The sequence below is a fragment of the Diadema antillarum genome, unplaced genomic scaffold (genome assembly GCF_040938485.1).
Source record: "Diadema antillarum isolate AM-2024a unplaced genomic scaffold, OU_Dant_1.0 seq00000382_RagTag, whole genome shotgun sequence".
Taxonomy (NCBI): Eukaryota; Metazoa; Echinodermata; class Echinoidea; order Diadematoida; family Diadematidae; genus Diadema; species Diadema antillarum.
This window is the reverse complement of record NW_027271380.1, coordinates 1869790-1887872: the sequence shown is the minus strand read 5'-3', so window position 1 is coordinate 1887872 and position 18083 is coordinate 1869790. Positions and strand designations below refer to the sequence as shown.

Below are 18083 nucleotides of genomic sequence, written 5' to 3'. Positions count from 1 at the left end.
AAGGATTTCAGTAGCTTGTAACAACTTGTCAGAAAAATATCCGGGACCAAAACGCTTCATGAAATGCCCCCCAGATGAGCCCTTGTTTGTTCATACAAGCGTATGTACAATGTAAGCATCTATTTGGGTTGCATAATGTTGAAAAATATCAAAATTGCTAACTTTGTGATTGATGCTTAGATTGGCAGCATACTTATTAGTAGACTAAAGTTCCTGCCTCCCTCTCAAATAAGCAAGTGTTTGTAAAATTTCTCAGTGGATTTCTGCAGATTTAGAAAATTTAACCACTTCCGTCTAATCTTTTCCCCCACATAAGATATGAAGTAAAAGGTGCAAACTTAGTGATGACGAAATCAGTTATTTTTGTACAGCAAAGAAATATCCAGGACTTGATATTTTAAGGCACGAAGACCAGAATGTGCTGTGAATCTTGATGGCCTGCAATCGCTGTCCTTGGTGCAGAGTGACGCAAATGCAATGTTGCTTGGCATGTGCTCTCTTCTCTCTGCTTTGCTGATAAATCCTGTTTCATGAAGAGTGGGGGAGGGATTTAAGGTCAGAATAGGAAGCTTGATCAGAACATGACTGGAGGACCAGAAGGGAGATAGGGCATGTATACTATCAAATGGATGTAATCATTTGTGCCATGACTACACACAGACACAGTGTGTGTCTTCTCAACCTTCACGTATGAATGCCACTTGTGTAAGAGCACTCCGACATGATGCATAGAAGGTTTCCTTTCTTTTGATAAAGAAAGATCCTCAAGATGTTGTACAAAATGTTCTTTGTATGTTTAATAATGATGATGATGATGTGACATTGTTATCATGTATTGTACTCTGTTGTTCAGAGCAAAACTCGACTAACATTGGTGAGGATAAACCGTAAGAGTTGTCATAAATATCACATGAGTACTATTTGCTAATATGTTGTTTTTTTTATATATATGAACCAAGTTGTGATTTCTCATTTTTTCCCCCCTCCAGTACATTTGTTTAAGGGTACTGAGTACATTGTATATTGGTCCTTTATTTTTGTATAAGCACAACTATTTTAGAACATCTGTATTCAGCATTCAGTAATGTTGTGTCTGTGTTGACAAAACAAATGAAATTGATTTAGCATTCCATAGACTGTGTGTACTTTTTGATACTGCATCAACTATTAATTCTATTGAAAGACATGGCCTATTACTCTAACAAGGTATATATTCTATTCAAGATGTATTCAGTCCACTCGAAGTAGATCATTCTTTTTTATATGTGTAATGAAGTCATTCAGTTTAATGATATTTTTTGCTTTTAATTTTTTGCTAGTTACAGCTGTTTGCTATATATATCAGATGACTAGAAATATAACACACAGTGACCTGCTATCCAGAATAGTAATTTGCCCTCAGTAAACACGTTTGTAATTTGAGATGTGAGGGATGGTAAATGGTTAGTCTTAAATAGTAATTTGTAGACCAGTAGCTTTAGTGTCCAAATACTGTACTACTGTGGTATGACAGTTGTCATGTATACATCCCCCCCCAAAAAAAAAAACTTTAATGATACAGCCCCATTTCAGACGAGAGAGTTCTCGTATCAATATACAACGTATGGATATACGATATACGGATATACGACATATGGATATACGACGTATGGATATAGCACATTTTTTTCCAGTCTGAATGCCGTCATATTACATCGTTTCAATGTAGCACATTTTTCAAAAGGATGTTTTTAGCATCATTTTGTACAATTGGAGTATGCAGTATCTATACAACTTTTTTTTTTTTTTGCATCTGAAAGTTCTTGCGTATCCATATGTCGTGTAAGTTGGTGGGGCTTATTTGCAATGCACACTTGGGGCCCGACATCTACTACTGATGATTCCAGCACAAAGTATAAACATGAAGCGCAGAGCCTGCACAAAATTGGTACTGGGCAACAGAGAAACTCAATACATGTAATTAGCATCCCACGGAAGTTCAACTGAGTGCAACGTCTGAATACTCCCATACTTTAATCGAACAACGGGGTGTTGTTTTTGAATGGACTCATGTCAATATGTCGTATATATCCGTATGTCATATGAATATACGAGGAGTCGATATGTCTGAAAGGGCCCCCAGTTACCAGAATGTGGGTCCTACTTTTCATTCAGTGTAACATGCTGCCAATAGGGTTACAAGGCTTTATTTATGACCCACTTGCCTTATTGTATTCAGTTATAATGGATGTGTCTGGAGCGATGTTGTGTAGGACAAAGAAAAACAAAAAGAGAAGATAGAAATACTCATTTGTTTGAAATAATTGTGGCTACATGTCAATGAGTTCAACCCTCTATGTGTTCCTTACCTGTGTCTTATAACAACAACAAGAGCACCTTGACATTGCTATGAATGAGGTATAACTGTATTCTGAATGATTACTTATTGACAGGGTTATGAAGAGAGGAGTGAAAGTCAAATTCAAGGGGTTTGATTTTTCTATTAAAATGCATACATTTATTTCTGTATGTTAGAAAAATTAGCAAGTATGAATATCTGTGTATTCACAGCTAAAAGAACAGTACAGTGTGTGTAACTACATGTCTGCTTCATTCCGTCATTATCCAAAATGTAACATACTAACTGTACTCAATGAAGAAACAAAACAAATGGCAGTCTCCAAATACTGTTGTGCTGCTGGTAGTGTGTTTGTTGGAAATGTTCAATTTGTGCATTCTGAACTAACTTGCTATTTCTGTCAGAGATAATCCCTTAGTACATACAAATGTATGATAAACATAGGGTAGTTATGCTTATAAAAGAAAAAAACACACCACAGCAATTCCATAAAACCTAGAATTTAGAAAATTCGAAAAAAAGAAGAAGTATCCTGTGACAACAACATTCCCAGCTTTTACTCCGGAGCCACAGAACATACCAACTCTACGAAGTACGCAATGCACGTCTCAGTGTTGTTGTTTTTTTTTTCAATATCAAGAGGACACCAAAGCTGAAGTGATTATCGTATTTGGAAGAATTTGTGATGTTGGAAATGCAATCTGAATTGAATTGATAGTGGAGATTTCAAAGTCCCCCCTCCAAACTGTGTACAGTATGGTAGAAGCATCACAGAGAGTATACTTGCTACATGTAATAGTAATAGTTTTCAAAGTGTATTCCCAAAACATGCGTGGATGTGCATTCTAAGAAGGTGAGAAGCTTTCTGTTCTATGAATTAGAATGGCATAAATATACTATCAATTCTCCTCCACTGGTTTTTAAAAACATGATACAATATTTCATATGAAAGATTCTGTGAATGCTTTATGGATGTAGAACTCATTAAATTCAGATTTCATTTGATCTAGGTCTAGATCTGATTTTCCTTTTTATTTTAATTCATCAAAGGAGTGCCTTAAAGAAATATTCACCTTTGAATTTGGCAAAACCAAATAGCTTTGTGAGCATTTTTAACGTGTCTTGCACTCAAGAAATGATAGAAATATATTTTTCTTTCCTTCACTTCAAAAAGTAGTCCTTTTTTCACAGCCTGTAGTTGATTCATCTATACATACAGCTTGTAACAAGAGCTCCCTGCAATAGATTAAGATATTTAAAAGAATGTGAAGAGCTATGTAGTTTTTCATTATTTTACTAATTGTAGGCAAACGAGCTTGAATGCACATTATGTCTAGAGAAACAGGATGTATAAAGTTTGATGATGAAACAAGTTCTTATTAATTTCTATACATTTAGTGTAAGGTAGAAGACAAAAGCAACACAGTGCTGGCTGTATAATTGCAATGTCACAGTCATATCAAGATTTTTTTCATCTTTTTTTTTTTTTTGCAAAAAAGAAAGAAAGAAAGAAAAATCCTATCAACTTCAAACTGCTGTGAGCTTAACACCCCTAATTGATGAAGAAGATAATGATGATATCTGCAAATGATGATAGGTACAAGGGCCAGAAAAATATCAGCTTCAGAAAGACATTTCTAGGAGGTGGCTCATAAGTGATAATATATCATAGAATGTTTCAATTTCTTGCCACTTACCCCATTTCAAGATATCCTAGTCAAAATAAACACTAGCCACACAGAGGTGTTAAAGTGACATGGACCTTTTTTTTTTTTTTGGACGTTCGTGCATCAGAATTTGCCTTTGTTTGTAGAAGTATATTATATTGAATGCCAATCAGACGCGACTCATCATATAATAAATGTGCTTTATGGAATCTCAAAATTCTTGCAATTCACTTCTAATACCGAGGAAAACGTTATTCCCGCTATTTTTATCTCATCCCCTGCCCCCACTGATAAGCGGGATGGGAAGAAACTGTTTCTTGCACATTGTCATGACACTGTACCAAACATTCACAGAGCGTAATCGCTGTTTTATGCTCTTACAGCCGTAACATGAAAAAGGAAGTATGTACAGATATTAATGAAAATTACCTGTGTATGTCCGTATTACCTCCATGCTTGTGAGATTACGTAAGTAGAGTGTACATACGAGTTATTTTTCCATCGTGTATTCATGGACATGTGCTTCCAGCGAGAACTACAAAAACAGGCAAGAAAGAAAATGATGATTTCTATCAAATTAATACTTGTTTTGACAGATGTCAGTGTACTATTTACTGAATGAGTAAATTTTCTTTAGATATTTTTTGATATTACCTTAATTTATCACTCGATACTTTGAAAAGATTCTGCTCATTTGGCACAAGAAATTTGGAATTTGTATATACTACTGTATACAGCATATTATACTGACCTTTGGAATTATTGATTTTTTCTGTTACATGGCATCACACAGACTTTTCAATGTGATTATTTTTCAATATTCTTTTTAATAACTTCATGAGTACACAAAATATATTTGTACAGGAATATAGTGAATTGTAATTGACTGTTTTATTATGTAACCACAGACTGTACGTTGCTCTCTTTCTTTTTTTTTTTCAGTTTAGCATTGAAGTTGATGTGAATATATATGCAAGCATCCTAGCTGGATTTCACCATGCATTAAATCAACTCAGAAATATGTTCTGCAAGAGTGGTATTTCTGTCTGTTAGGGCTCGTTAAGTTTTGTACGGTCATGGTAGCCCCCCCCCCCCCCCCCCCCCCCCCCAAAAAAAAAAAGAAAAAAAAGAAAAAAAAAGGGGGGTAGGAAAAGGGGATGAGAATTACAGATTTCCCCATCAAGTCTATGTCATCAAGTCAATGAATGCTATCATCTTTGATGGTTATAGGACATAGAGAGAGGTTTTATTACCAGTCAACAGGAGTACAGCCAATCTTGGTGGATAACACCCCAGAAAACCTGAAGAGTACTTCAGCTATTATTTAAAGATGTATTCAGTGATATGTTACGTTGAATAACACTGTAATAATTTGGTAATATTTATAATAAATTTTGATGTTGTGAAAGAAAAACAAAACCCCAACAATAATATCATTTGTTCCCTCGCTTTCTGGATGGTGCCAGTTTTCAAGTTTATCAGAGTTTGCTATGATGAGGTGAGACTGTAGAGTCAATGTGACTTCATGACTCTACCGTAACTCCCTTCCCTTCCTTTTCCCTTCTTTTTCCAAACATAGAAATGCACAATTTCATTTGGCCTAGCATATCTCAAGATTTGTATAAATCAGGCAGTTTGTTTTGATTTTTGTATTGGGTCTCGTTTTTCATTTTGTTTTTAATGCCTGTTTTTCATTTTTGCAAATGACTGCCTTTCTTCATGCTAACTAAATATGAAAGCTTGTGTGTATTTGTGCCTTTGTTGTTGCATGCTCTGAATGTGGGACACAAGCGAGTCCAAATCCAATCAAAGCATTCCTGTGTGAAATGTGCATGGTATACATATAGTAGCATCGCTAATTTTGTGCAGTTGTGCAGAAGTTGATTCTACACACACAAGCTTTCTGAATCATTGCCAGCATTTGGTCAAGTAGCAGATTATTCATGAGTATCTGTGTCATGGGAAAAAAAAATAATGATGGTTATAATGACATCACCCCAATTATTAGCTGTGCTATTAGCGACAGATGAGCAAAAAAAAATATGTAGTTGCTGCTACGGATGCCACCATGAGTGGTAGCCTACATTAACACCAAACAGAGCCCTGATGTTTAACTTTTCAACTGGAGTTGTGCACTGCAAATACTCTTCATCAGGAATAGATGATATGTTGCCTAGCAACACCTGAAGTGTTTATGCAGTGTCCTAGATGTTCTTTGTTCCCATATCTCTTCCCTCACTTGCCCCCCCCCCCCCCTTGATCTGAAAATCCTCTGACCCAATTTCTGTGAATGGGGTTGCAACGAGATGTTAGCTCCACCAGTTAGCTAGCATAGATACACATTATACACATTTTCTTACCCCTCCATCCTTTTTTCATCACACTTGATATCCCTACCTTAATGTCTGCCATTTCTACTTTTCTCACTGTGAAATTAACTTTGTCAATTTTTTGTTGTTGTTGCTACTATTCTGCTGATTGTTCCACACATCTACAGGTACACATGGAAGTCCCCTATCTATCTCGCTCTCCCCTACCCCATCTCCTTGGTATGTGAGATTGCCCTATACCATCTGTCCGTCTTTTGCACAAATCACAATACATGTATGTGTTTCTCAGCGCCCCGTTCTCCCAGTCCACCACTCTCTCCTGCGTGTTGTTTGTTGACCATGTTTTTCACTCTCGCTGGGCCGATTCTGGAAGTGTGAGGGAAGTGAAGTCAAAGTATGGTGACCCGGCTCTCTTTCTCCCGTAATCCCCACCATGCATTCCAAGTATCCAGCCTTCAGGCATATACCTGTGGTGATGCACCTTGCCCTCTCTTCCTCCCCCCCCCCCCCCCCCAACTCAGAGATGACCCTTTGACCCAGTCCCCCTATCCATGAACAAACCTTACTCTACAGGTGTTCGTTGGATAACAAATTTCTGGTGCCTTTCAGCAGGTGATATAACATCTCTGTTGCATACAAATCATAAGTTGTTGAAATAAATTTTAGCTGCCTTCAAATGTGTATCACCAAATACCTTGTTTGATGCCACGTGTAATGCACAAGTTTGTATATCAAACACCAGCTGAAAGATGAATTTCTTGTTTTTGTTTTTGTTTTTTCCATCATATAAAGGGCTATCTTGTTTTGTATTTGTGTTTGATTCCTGGCACGTGACTTTAATTATTTACTAATTGCACAAGTATGTATTGGCACATGTTGCAAAATGGAGTGCACATTATGAATGTATCTTAAGTGATAATACCAGGTATATACTTAACTCCTTTTCTCTATGATTGATCAAGATTTGTATAGAAAGCCAAGGTATATTCACCATTCTGTTTTGCGTCCAAGATGTGGCCGAACACCAGAGTAATTCACAGTCATTACCATTTTTCTGCTGCATGGTGGAAAAAAAAAGATTATTGTTATTAATGTCACGTACTGTCTTTGCTATATTTGTAGTACTTGGTATTAAAAGGATGAGCTATCTGTAATAAAAGTACTACTTACATGCTAAAAGTATGCCAGTGTGTCCAGTCCTTATGTGATTCGGTGTGCGATGTACACATAAGTCATTGTGAGAAAGAGAGATAGTTTTATCATTTCTGAGCTTCCCTGCACCCCTGGCCTACACCTACACATGTGTGCCTTTTTCCCTCTTGTTGTGGTACTTATATGTTGGACATATTCCCTATTTTATTTCCTCTATCCTGTTGTACTTCTTGTTTTACACTCGAATTTGGCCCAGGTGATATGTGGCCATGATTAAACTTTTACCTTTAGTCAAAATGATTAAACAGTCCTCTAATTGATCACTGAAATAAGAAGTGAGGACAGAAAAATGACGGTGCTTCCTTCAAATATAGTTGCAAATGTTCTCATCTTTTTTATTCCCTTTATATTTTTCCTTCTCTATTTTACTATAGAGATACAGTGTACTCAATCGTACATTATTTTGCAGTTAAAAAAACAACAACAAAGTCTTGTTCATCATAATCAATTATGTGCTATAGCAATTATCTCATTTTCCCCAAAGAGGCAAAAACCGTTCTCTTATGTCCATGCCCGGCTTCACGCTCCCATTCTCCCTCTCCCCACGCATGCCCAAGAGGATGATCTGTTGCCGGGGGTTACACCGCATCCAGGCCGTTTCCTCCTCAGCTGCCATGAAGGCCTGTGGAAGTATTAATAATCCTTCATGGGATGACCTTGCATGCTTTCACTTAGATTCAAAGTACACATGGTAATTTACCATCATGCGGGTCGCAGTTCTGGTGGCAGATTCCATTAATTTTGAATTGATTGGGGGGGGGGGGGGGCATGAAACAGGTGAATTACAACGCAGTAGTAATGGAGAGGATTTGAATGGATTGGACTACTAAATTAGCACACAAACACTTGCATACACACACACACTCACACACCCACACACACACACACACTCACACACGCACACACACACACACACTCACACACGCACACACACACACTTACACCAGATATCTATTAATAGCTTATTGAAAAGTGTGCTGAACTGAAATATATACATATATACCTCTGGAATGATATGGGAGACTAATTTATTGTAATCAACATTCTGTAGGCCTTCAGCCCCATATCAATGCAGCAATGCCCTACCTAACTACATGCTGAGCTCTGCAAACTGAGGAATGTGATTTCTTATTTTCAGCCAATGTGAAAAACAGAAAGATAACAACAGCAAACCTAAAGTCATCAATAGAGAATATTAAGGCAGTATGATAAAAGTTTCTTCAGAATTTGACAAAAGGAGCTGCACTTTAAGCTACATAATTATTGACCTGACGATGTTGTAACTATCACCATCATACACTGTAATACCATTTTTACCCAAAGCGTCATGTTAAGAAAGAATAAGTCTCAGAATACAAAGAATTAATCTGTTTATGCCATCCCCATTGGCAATCTTGTTATACGCAATGTCAATTGCACAAGTGCATGATTTGGAGCTGGTGGAGCTGCGAATGTAACACCTTGCCCAATGAATACAAACAAAAACATAAATGGAAACCACAAAGTGATGAAAAAACCAACCACCAAAACTAATGGTATATCATTCTTGCAAGGAGTTTAATCACCACACATCATTGAAAGCATAATAAAAAGAGGACGGATCAAGCACTTCCGAGATAATCTGAAAGACAGCCGTGGAGAATTTCAACAGAGTTGTGCATAGAAACGTGAAAATGTGGCAGTTTACAATGATTTATGACATGATTTTAATGTTACACGTTTACAATTCTCTAGTAAATCATGATAAAATTATGACATTAAAGACTGAAGTTGCCATTCAGCCTTCAAGTGCAGAAACCCAATAATACCCTACAATGGGAAGGGATTATAGTCTCAAAAAGAAAAAAAAAATGGCAGCCAAATAAAAAAGCAAAACACAAACAAAATATACAGAATTTCTCATTCACCTGCTACAGTAGACCCTTTGATTACCTGTATTTACTATTTTCCTTTCATACTTTCAAATATTTTTTTGATTTACATTTTTTCCCTTCCACCTGTGAACAAAGATATCTAAGAAATTTTCATTCACCATTGCTAAATACACAAGTATATTTTGTCATTATATATATATCATTGTTATATTAACAACACATATCACATTGATATGAAATTTGATTGAAATTTGTGTCAGCTTGTCTACCCTACTATTTTTCAGGCCACAACTGACCTGTGCATGGTTTGAGTGTGGTATGGTATAATAAAACCAGTGAAGCGACTATCAACTGAAATTTGCATAGTTTTGAAATATTTCAGGTGGCATATCATACGAATGAATTTATGCAACATGAAAATATGATGTACTGTCACATGCTAAGAAAATGTTAATACCAAATATTCTATACTATGCAGGTATATGTGATCATGGATGCCTAAATGTATATGATTAATGTTTCAGTAGAAATCACCTTTCCAAATCAACAATACAAAGCAAAATTTCCACATGATACCTTCAGCATAATTTGGTAATCTGGAAACTAAAAGAGCAAAATGTGCTGATGTATAAAACAGACTTATTGATTCAATATCACCAACCAACCTCTACTAAATTCATAGAGATTTGCATTTTCACGTGCGAGAAATAAAAGGGTGACGGAAATATTGTGAAGCTCTTGCTGTCCAAAGTAGATGTCCACCTGAAATTTCATGCCCCAACATGCTAAATAAGATGAAATTTTCTGCAGTAATTATGAAGTAATTTCAAATAGAAAATGCCAATTAATCAATTCAAAACAAATCATGCTTCGGTGGAATATGTCCATTGCAATAATAAGGAATGTAATCACATAATCAAAACTGTATAAAATGGTCAGGTTAAGGGCAGTGGGCAAGATATGGCATATTCACATCTGACCTTTAACAAACTGTACACAAATTTTATATACTCAACTGATATGGCACTATTGGCAGAGAAAAAAAAAAGAGAAGAAAGAAAAACCCAACTTGAACACAACAACTTTTGAATGATTCTGAATATTTGTTGCTGGCATACTGACTCGACAGAAAACTCCTAATTTGTCATTGATAACAAAAATTGCAAATGAATGAAGATAAGGTAACATACAATGTACATCTTGTTGCATTTTGCAAAAAGATTTGCTATGAGCTTATATCAATTATAAATGACTCCATGCCTCAGTGCACTAGTCTACTCAACATTATACAGCAGTGTAAAGAATGAGATTTGGTGCAGAATGCATTAATAACAAATTACATTATCATGATTGTGATCTTTATGGCCCACAAGTAACTGTCAACTACAAATTGAACAAATTACATCCTAATGCATCATTTCACTCGAAAGGGGAAAACAAAAATATGGTCACAATGACTAAAAGCAACATCCTTTCAAACACATGATAGACCACTGTGCACCATGGTTTCATGGTACTGTAGCAAAAGCTTGCATATATGGTATATTACAAAAGATTTGTCTAACTGTTTTTGTATCTCAGTCTCCATAGCATATACAATTTACATGACTCGCTTACTGTTCTTAAACAAAAACAAACAAAAACAAAACTCAAAAGAAAGTGCAAAGACATAATTCAAAATAGGGCTGATGAGCAGGATAGAAAAAAAAAATGACTAGATAATGTTTGTGTTTTTTTCATTAAAATGCATTGCTTTCCTGATTAGATAATCTCTGTCATGATAAACTCCAGCTTATGTATTCACCAATATAGTAAGATACACAATCATACTTGTGACTACTACAGTCTAACCCGATGAAATAGCTAAATTGAAGCTGCAAAAATGTTGCATACTACACACTTTGTCTGGCCTGATATGGATGATTTGCTCCCAACATAAATGAAGTAACAGGTTTTCAATTTCCACGTTATTCCAGGCAAACGTTTCATTTGACTTGCATTTCTCGCATTCACATATCCCTTCTGTAGAATGATGAAGAGAAAGATGCATGTCAGTGACATGATGCTCTCGATCTGGCAAGTCTTGATTCATTCCTTGCCCACTAGGGTACATTAAAAATCCCTGAATAGCAAATATGTGCATAAAAAAATATGCTAATTGGTTACGGTCGACTCAAGTCAAGATTTTTTTTTTTTCCGTGTGTGTACTTACAGAGACATCAGTGATAAAGCTGTACATAATTAATTAAAGGAGACCTCCGGATAATTTTCAGATTTTTACATTTGAATAACTATAAATCAGTTAAACTGAGGACAGAGTTTCAGGACTTATGATAATCGGGATAAAGAATAAGAATATTTTCGAAATTTATAATAAATTGCCATGAACAAGGATGATGACATGGCAGGGTCACCATAAGAATGTGTGAGTTGGGGCTCAAGGAAGCAGAACAAAAGAAGAAGGCATGAGTAGATTATACACAGGTGAACTCGCAAGCATTACACTGAGCTACATTTCTGAAATATGTGAACCTCCTATGTCATCATCCTTGTTCAGTGTAATTTGTTTAAGGTTTTTCAAAGTATTGTTTCTCTACTCAAGAACTTTAATAAATTCCACAAATCTATACATGGGGCTATTGATTTATGTACAAGATGATGAGAAATTATGAAAATCGTCTGGAATGTTCCTTTAAGGGGACTCGATCTCGAATATACCCAAATCGGGCCAGCTTTCCCACTCGATGATATCCCCATGCTGTTGTGCCAGGTCTTTGAGATGCTAGCCCAAGTCTGTCTGAATCACCAAGGAATACTAGCAGTCCTGTGGTACTTTCCAAGGCAGAAAAACACAAAAACATGCAGTATGCATGCCATGTTACATGTCACAGCGCTACACAGAAAAGTAAAGCTAATCTAAACATGAGTTGGGCCACATACATACACATGCATCATGGTCTATCGGTTTATTATCAGACATGAGACAGTCTAATTTCTCTCTGGGTATAGCAAACCATCAGAAACTTCATCTCCTTCAAGCTTTGACGCTGCTGCACTCATCCCAGTCCTCAAACAGGTTTGACCACAAAGCCCACAACTACATCTTTGAGAAAATGTTGCTCTTTTCATGGAATGCATTTTAATCGTCTTGACATTTGCACTCAATGAACCAATGAGGAGCAGGCTTAAAAGTCACTCTTTGTCTTCGGGAGACATATTTTTTTCCTCCCAGTCTTAAATCGATTACTCCAAATCATGATACAGCATGAACCTCCAAAAAGATTCAGTTCTGGATCTGAATGGGGTTGAAGATCCCCATCTCTTTCCTCAGCTTCATCATGTCGAAGCCGGTGTCGTCCGGCGTGTTCCTGTCGGGGCTGCGGGGATTCTGGCCGTACCTGCCGCCTTTCGGTACCTTCGTCGGCTCCTTGCCCGCGTTGAGTCTCTTCTTGTCCTCATCCATCATCTTCTGCCGGGCGTCGGCCTTCTTCTTCCCCTTCATCTTCTCCCGCTCTATGTTCTGCTTCCGGGCCAGCCAGTCATCGAACGTTGAGTTGCGGTCGCGCCCCTTCTCTGCCTTGGCCTTGGCACCCCTGTGGAAAAGGATTACAAGCACATTTCACAACATGGACATAGATATGGAACATGTTGATAATCAAGTTGATAATCAAGATGGGACTCAACACACTTGAGGTATACAGTGGACTTCCGTTATAACAAAGTCCTTGGGATCGGCAGTTTTCTTTCGTTATATCAAAATTTCATTACACCCGAACATATAAACAGTGAAAGAAAATAGAGCAGATAATTTTGAGGTCTGAATTCTCACTTCATTGTAACTGGAATTTCGTTATAACCGTGTTCGTTATTATAACGGTAGTGCACTGTAGCATGATTGAAAGAAGATATTGTTTCCTCATTTTATCCTACAATACCTCTCACTGCTACTTTCTACCATCTTTTCCTCAGCCGCATTACTTATCCTCTCAAACTGGTCCTCTAACAGCTCTTTTCAAAACTACCCATACACATAGTGGACATGATCAAAAACTATGTTTCAGTATTAAATGTCATGAAATGCGAAATATCTCCAACAGAGTATAGTTGGCTTTCATACCCTGTGACCACATGATTTAGTTAATTTGAGTGGTTTATTAAGCACCAACTTTGATGATACGCATACACTACTTTCTTCGCATTTCTTTAACGAACTGGAAATATTTTGTTCTACCTGGTCTGCTGCTTTGCGTGGAGGTCTTATACTAAAATTTGTTTTTCTACCTGTACAAGAGTAATTCCTCCTTTTCGTTGGTTTCCTAAATATGTAAGCAGTGTGAAATGTGAAATTATAATATGCATACAATGTGTCAGAAGCAATGAATGAGCAAACATTGTGTGAAAACTCTACCGGGATATAAAAAAGTAAGTTCATTTTCTTGTTCTAAAATTCTTCCTAATGCTAGCATTTAACAAGCAACGTACAATCTCTATGTCAAGTGCTATACCTTGTCATAAGAGGCATTGCACAGGATTCAACATTTTGTCTGTTTCATGGAAGATGCTTAACTTCCATGTTCTCTATCGCTTTCTCAGAATGAAAAAGAACGACTCCCTGTTGTGTTCTACTTAAGATGTTCAGATATATGTTAATCAGGAGAAAAGTTAATCATATCTGTCTGAGGTTACAACATCAATTGTAGTTTCTTGCCCACTAACATTCATCAAGGGAAACACAATGAGAAGCAGAATATTGTTTACCCCCCCCCTCATCCTAGCTGCTGGCAGAGCAGATGGATTTCAAGTTGTAGTGATGTCTCTTTCACTAAAGTGTAGTCAGTTGTAAATGACATAAAATTTGATCTAGCAGTTACAATAAGATACAACTGTGGAAAGAGAAAAGCCAGGAGAGCCAAAGCAAAATAAAGGAAGAGAGATATAGAGGGGGATGAACTCACTTTTGCCCTTTGCCAGCATTCTTGGCTGCTTCAGCTGCCTGGACATTCTTCAATGTCTCCATCCCCAACCGTACTTGTGTCCCAACCTCCTCTCCATCAGCCAAGGACCAGCCATCATCTTCAGCATCGCCATCACTCGCCCAGCCACTGGAAGCGGAACCAGGCCGATGCTTCCGCCTCGGAGCGTCCAGCCCGCTCCCTGAGAACTCGCCGGGTGGTAGTATCCTGGCGGTGTACATTTGCGAGTACGCGCCCTTCATCCACGTCTTCAGCTTGGAGTCGTACATCTGGTGCGCCATGCGTCCCGTCGTCCTGGCGATGGGCTTCTGCTTGGCTGCCCTCTGTTGCCACTGGTAGAGGAAGATCTGCCTCTCGCACGATTTGTGTCCCCACAGCCCCGCCAGGACCAGCGGTGATTTGTTCTCGATGTCGGGGTCGTCTATCGTGGCTCCATTGTTCAGTAAGACTTCTACAGCATTGTTCTTACCCTGGGCGGCGGCTATGTGAAGTGCAGTCCGCCCGTTGGCTGTTTTTGCATGAACATCTGCCCCTAGATTCACATTGGGAAAAAGGATAATGAAATTTGAAATTTCATTCTGCCCAGTGAATATGTTGGCAAATACCCTCCCTTTTCCAGGGCTACTGGCATATGTTACACCTGTGCTATCTTTTCTTTTTCTTTTCTTTTGTTTTTTTACACGATCAAATTCAGCTACAACTTAAAAACTAGATATATCGCTACGGCTACTGATATGCCTCCGCCATAATGCATGGTTCTCCTAATAGGTCTATAGTACAATGTCTTGACAATGTGTGATGACAGTTTCACACAATTGGCAAAATATTAAAATGACAGGTTTGACACAAATGTGCTGAATGTTCACTTTCCTAGAACTAGGTTCAATTGGATGAATGATTAAAATGTCAGAGTGCAGGTATTTGGGGAACTGATGATTTTTACTTGACTTTTGACGCTTTTATAAGTTTATGCATTGAGTAATTTTCAAGGTATTGAGAAAGAGTATAATTTCAGTATCAAATGGGAAAATAGCATTATCTAAACCTGGCCTTTGACCTTTGACCTCACAGTTCCAAAGAGAATCACTGTTAGGTTGAACATGCATAAATATGTAAGTTTCATGATGATACCTTGAGTTACTTTCGAGATATGGAGGAAAAAGTGCAATTTAGCACTTTCACTTGACCTTTTACCTTTTGACCTTTTGGCAAGAAACTTCCCCAAAAATATATATTGGGTAATACATGCCATACATCAAGTTTAAAAAAAAACAACCTTCAGGCATATTGCATTTTAAGGAAAGTAGTGATATTTTGAGGAATTGACCTTGACCTTTGACCCCCTGACCTTTGACCCATGACCCCCAACTTCCCTAGATAATCACTGCCCATCGGTACAAGCATATATACTAAGTTCCATGAAGATACCTTGAACCATTTGCGAGATATGGAGAAAAACATGAAATTTCATTTTTTTTCACAAAATAACCTGTGACCTTTGACCTTTAACCCTGTGACCCTAAAATCCACACAAAGTATTATCCCCCAAGGATATACCCTCATACCAAGTTTGATGTAAAACCACCACACGGTTCTTGAGATATCGACAAAAACAAAACGGGACGGACGGACGTACGGACGGACGTACGGACGGACGGACGGACGGACGGACGACCCGAAAACATAATGCCTCCGGCCACTTCGTTGCGGAGGCATAAAAATCAAGAGACAAAATCTATTAAACATATCCGTGCATTAAGGGTTAATAAACACTTCCAGCTCATTTTTGTAGAAATGAAAATGAAATATAACTACAGGAGAAATGACTCTTCTTATCTAGAAACCAAGCTTCATCATATAGGACATTGGATTAGTTTGACAGCTCTTCAGAAAATGGTCCAGAAGTGACAGATTAGGCTTCATAATTAGCATCATCAAACAATCAATCTATAAAGTACCAGATATACAAGTATGTACTTGGTATCAGTACTACACATCTTTTTAACACAAAAATTTTGTAGATTCAAGATTTTTTCAAGATTCAACTTTATTTTATAAATGAATATTGCTCAGGACTGGTCCGCAGTAAATCTCCCTATAAAAGAGATTTGTGTGAAGTTTTTCCCCTCATGTACTTACCTCCTACAATAAGCCTCTGTACAAGGTTAACATGCCCCCTGTGAGCTGCAATGCAGAGTGCTACAAAAGCTCTGTCTGCAATCCAGGCCTGCTTTGATTTCTCTCGCATCATCTGTGACGACGGCGTCTCGTACGTTGTGTCCTTTGTCACTCCCAATTTCATGACCTGGATAGATTGCGACATGTCACAAGGGATATATGCGTATTCAAAATTTTAGTCTGTTCCAATATTTGTGATACTGTGTATACTTAGGTAAAATAAAAAAGTGATTAATGTTTAAAGCAATTTGATATGTCCGAAAGATGTTGTCTTTCAAAATCAGCTAGAAACTCTAAACTAAAAGGCTAACAATATTTCCAGATCATTTATCAGACACACCACATGTCAAGGTAAAAGATACCATCAAAAGCCTTGACTCTCTTTGATTGATAGATTTGAAGAAATGCTTTTCTATTTTTGCCTCTGATGCTTTGCCAACCGAACAGTTGACAATGCAGCAAATGTTTTAGCTTCGACATGATGAGTGAATCCTATAACAGCTGACTGACTCTCACATAAAGTCAAGTTTATGTTACAGGGTACCCAGGCGTATGTCATGCACTGCAATACAGTTTGTGACTTTTGCCTGGTAATGATGGCAGATCAAAACTGAGGGGTCTCAAGCACATGTTGGAGAATCTTTTCAATAAAAAGATACAGTGGCGACCTGACCTACCTGGTGGATATCACCTTTTGCCGCTGAAGCAATGAGACTCTTCCACGTGTTCCAGACGTCCATGTTGATTATCGCACCAGGCACGATGTCATGGTGTCTGACATCACTATCATCCATCATGTCAGCTGGAGAAGAGAGAAGTTTATCTGGGTTTAGCCATAGTGATCTCATGTAATAGAATTTGTCAGGCAATGCATGAAATGACTAGCAAGGAGCTAAAGGCTATTAAAGCACTCCTGCCCCCCCCCCCTGAATCTATAAGAAATAAACAAAGGTGAATGGCACTGTAAGCTGCAACTAACAGATGAGGTGATAACAAAATATTGTACAGTGTATTTTAATAATGTACAACAGTTTTGGCAAAAATGCTTTGTATTAGGCAGGAATTCAGTGAGTTTAAAATGTCAAAGCTGATTACATGCAATTCAGTATCAAGGGTTAAGATAATCAGATGTCACAGCAGGGAATCGAGATGTCTATCTGCACTATGTAATACAGAAAAGAGTATACACTATCTCTCATGCAGCTGCGATTCTTCAAAAGAATGTATAATAGCTACCTTCATCAAGATACGTCAAGCGCTGGAGGTGGCTTGGCACCCCTGTGATGAACTCCATCTTGGCCTTCAGAGCCCGCACCTTCATCTCATTGTAGATCTCCTTCATGACGAACACCTCCTCCGTGAAGAGCTTCACACGAAGGTCAAAGAACTTTCCTTTGTAGGCCTTGGTGCTGCCCGGTTTGTCCCCCATCTTTGAGAGTTGTGTGTAACCTGCGTTCTTAGCACAGCAATGCTTGCCTATGTAGTCTGATTACACGCGATGATTCTCCTGA

The 18083-nt window shown here is 37.8% G+C and overlaps 1 protein-coding gene across 1 annotated transcript; it reads right to left on the bottom strand.

Moving 5' to 3' along the window:
* Positions 1-12703: 12703 nt before the first annotated feature.
* On the bottom strand, positions 12704-18001 carry LOC139731601 (uncharacterized). The gene is made up of 5 exons (XM_071642490.1): positions 17809-18001; positions 17250-17374; positions 16534-16699; positions 14377-14926; positions 12704-13014 (listed from the first exon to the last, which is right to left on the bottom strand). Exons 1-5 carry the CDS (start codon positions 17999-18001, stop codon positions 12705-12707), a joined length of 1344 nt encoding a protein of 447 aa, XP_071498591.1. The 3' UTR covers position 12704.
* Between the last annotated feature and the right edge of the window lie 82 nt (positions 18002-18083).